Genomic DNA, 3020 nt, shown 5'->3' with positions numbered 1-3020 from the left:
GGGCCGCCTGGGCCACCCGCGGCTTGTCCTTGTCCTTGGCAAGCACGGAGAGGATCTCCAGCATCTCGCTGGCGATGAGCTGCGCGGGCGCCTCCCGCGCACCCGCCATCATGTTCATCACCACCACGGCGCCACGGTGCTGCAGCTCAACACTGGGGCTCAGCAGCAGGGCCTGCAGGATCTCCAGCCAGTGCACCGTCTGCGGGGATCAACATCATCACGGACCCCAAGAGAAGGGACCCAGCTCCCTCCCACCAGCCCCATTTCAGGGTCAGGCCAAAGTCAGGACAGGTTGCCCTGTTTCTGGGGCCGGAGCTCCAGGCCACTGTGGGGAGGGAGCATGGGACACAGGGTGCTGTCCCAGGGTCCCAGGTGCCCCCAGCCCACCCTGAGCACTCACCACCTGGGGAATCCGCTTGCAGATGGGGGGATGCAGGGCAGTCAGCATGGCCAGGGTCCCCGAGGCTGCCCGCCGCAGCTTTTCATCCTCCTCCCCACTGTACAGGACCATCAGCTTCAGCCGGTCGCTGCCCTCAGCCAAGAACAGCTCCTGCACCTGCACAGGGGAAAGAGGAGGGAATGGGTGGGGGTGTGGTGGTCCGGCAGCCCAGCAGAGACCCCAGCCCATCCCGGCCTTCACCTCTTTGCTCATGGCCATGTTGCACATGCACTCAGTTGCAGCTAGCCGGATCAGCTCGTGCTCCTCAAACATGTACCCCTCAATCATGGGCACAGCCCGCTCTTTCAGGATCTTCTGCCTGGGGGGCAGGGGGGCAGTGAGCACTCCCTGCCCAGGGCAGCCCGCCAGGCCCAAGGGGACAGCCAGACCCCCTCTTCCCCCATCCCTACCGCAGCCTCTCGCTGATGCCAGCCAGGTTGGTCAAGGCCATCAGCCCCTCAAAGTTCTGCAGGCCCGTGCGCTGCAGGTGCAGGAGGCTGACCAGGGGCCGCACCACCTCGTAGATCTGTGGAGACAGAACACATGGGACCAAGTCAGTGCCCACTGCTGCTCCCACATGAGTCTGCTTGGCAGACCCAACCCCCAGCCCCAGCACTCACCCGCTCCCCAGGGAATGCCATCTCTGGGTTGGAGGTGATGGTGATCTTTGCTAGCGCCTGCGCTGCCTTGGTCTGCCCCACCTCAGTGCCCTCCAGGGACAGTGGGATCAGAGCCTGGGGGCAGAAACAGCAGCTCGTCCTGCAGCCAAGGCCACAGCACCCAGGGCAGCCACAGCTTCCCCCAGCCTCGTGTACAAGGGAACCGGTGCAGCTCCTGCTAAACCACAGAGCCCCAGCTCCCCCAAGCCCCAGCACCCCCCAGAGCAGTGCAGGGCAGCAGCACAGTGGGATCCATGCCCTCACCTTGCCTCCTCCCTGTGCAACCACACTACCCCGGTCTTCTGCCTCCTCCACTAGCGCCAGGAGCACTCTAGGGATCAAGCAGGACTAGTTGGAGCACTTGCATAGTCACAGTGGGCCCAGGCTGCACCAGACTCCTGGACATCCCCGCTGCTGTCCAGGAACCGGCCTTCACCACAGGCACGTAAGTTCACCAGCAAGATGCCGGCACCCTGAGAACCCAGCTCCCTCCTGTCCCCGACACAGCCGCACCTGGAGATCAGCTCCCGACAGGAGTTGGTGAGCGCCGGGTTCTCACTCTTCACCATGCAGGCCAGAGCCGACACCACTCCAGCCATCAGCAGCTTCCGCACCCGCCGCTTCACAAAAGCTGGCTTGTCCTGTCCCACAGGCAGGGTCACACTTGGCTCAGGAGCACCAGTTGGCTGGTGAAGCGCGTGACCCCACCCCTCTGGGCCTCAAGGACACCCTGTCCACACCTGGGACCCCAGGCTCTGTCCCACCCACCCACTCTCCTCCCAAGCACAGCCATGCCCTGCTCACCTTGGGGTGCTGCTCCGGGATGTGCTGCTTGGCATACTTGGCCAGCTCCAGCATCTGTGGGTCTGGTTCCTCATGGTCATAGCTATTGGTGCAGTTCACCAGCGTGGAGGCAACGGCATAGAGCACACTCCTGTCCTCTGACTGTGGCAGCAATGGGCACCCGTCACACTCACAGAAGGGAGGAGCGGCAAGGACTGGAGCCCACCCAGCATCTTCCACACATCCCACCCCACAGCATGAGCTCCACACCTGCTCCAGCACATTTCCCTGGTGCCAGGGTGCCCACCCCGCAGCTCTTGGTATGCACCTTGGCCAGCTGAAACATGGCCTGCATTGCTGCCTTGTCCTCCACAAACTCCTCCTTGACATCTGCGTCGAAGGTAAGGTAGGCCAGGCCCTCTACAGCCCAGCGCCGCGTGCCCGCATCAATCGCCTCGTTGCAGAGCCACCTGGAAGAGAGGTCCCTGAGCCTGGCGGGGGACAGCCCAGCTGCAGGGCGCCTTGCCCACCCCCCCGCACCTGGCCCCACTCACTTGCGGCACTGCTTGGCCAGCTTCATGGTGGATCCCTCGGCAAACTGCTTCATGCTGAAGTCCGTGCCTCCAGCAGATCCCAGCTTGCAGAGCCCCTGCAGCCGGGAACAGAGTGTGGGAGCAGGACTGGATGTAGCTGTGCCTCCTGGACCCCAAGCAGGGAGGGGCAATGCTGTCACTGGTGGTCCCGCACCCACAGCCCACCCCAAGGCTCAGCCCCGCCACACCCCATCCCACCATGCTCACCACGAGCGCACGGATGCGGATGCTGTCCCTCTCGCTGTGCTTGTAGATTTCCTTGAGCAGGTTGACGCCGTTGGCCGTGATGAAGGAGGCGCGCTTGGCCTTGTCGACTGCGTGGATCAGCGCCTCCACTGCTACCAGCTGGTGGGCCTCACAGACAGAGGCGCAGAGGGACAGCACACTGTCCATGATCCCCTCCAGCTCTAGCACCCTGTTCCCTGCTTCTGAGGGACCCTGTAGCAGGCACGACACTGTCTGAATGGCCCGCAGCTTTCCCAGCAGCTCGTGCCCCTCGAACCAGCTCCTTCAGGGAAAGACCACCAGAAAGGGTCAGGCTGATCC

General features: G+C 63.7%; 1 protein-coding gene across 1 annotated transcript in view; it reads right to left on the bottom strand.

The window, feature by feature from the left end:
• Positions 1-117: 117 nt before the first annotated feature.
• The window catches only part of LOC103619602 (protein unc-45 homolog A), a 4102-nt gene continuing 1199 nt past the window's right edge, over positions 118-3020 (bottom strand). The window contains exons 5-13 of the mRNA XM_017738260.1: positions 2682-2982; positions 2436-2530; positions 2210-2366; positions 1903-2043; positions 1612-1739; positions 1363-1429; positions 1060-1173; positions 401-965; positions 118-199 (exon numbers count right to left, since the gene is read on the bottom strand). Coding sequence (XP_017593749.1) covers positions 846-965; positions 1060-1173; positions 1363-1429; positions 1612-1739; positions 1903-2043; positions 2210-2366; positions 2436-2530; positions 2682-2982 — 1123 coding nt within the window. The 3' untranslated portion in view covers positions 118-199; positions 401-845. The remainder of the gene's footprint in view (positions 200-400; positions 966-1059; positions 1174-1362; positions 1430-1611; positions 1740-1902; positions 2044-2209; positions 2367-2435; positions 2531-2681; positions 2983-3020) is intronic.

This window comes from Corvus brachyrhynchos, unplaced genomic scaffold, assembly GCF_000691975.1.
Source record: "Corvus brachyrhynchos isolate BGI_N302 unplaced genomic scaffold, ASM69197v1 scaffold200, whole genome shotgun sequence".
In the NCBI taxonomy this organism is placed as follows: domain Eukaryota; kingdom Metazoa; phylum Chordata; class Aves; order Passeriformes; family Corvidae; genus Corvus; species Corvus brachyrhynchos.
The sequence above is the reverse complement of the archived record's forward strand: the minus strand, read 5'-3'. Positions and strand labels throughout refer to the sequence as shown.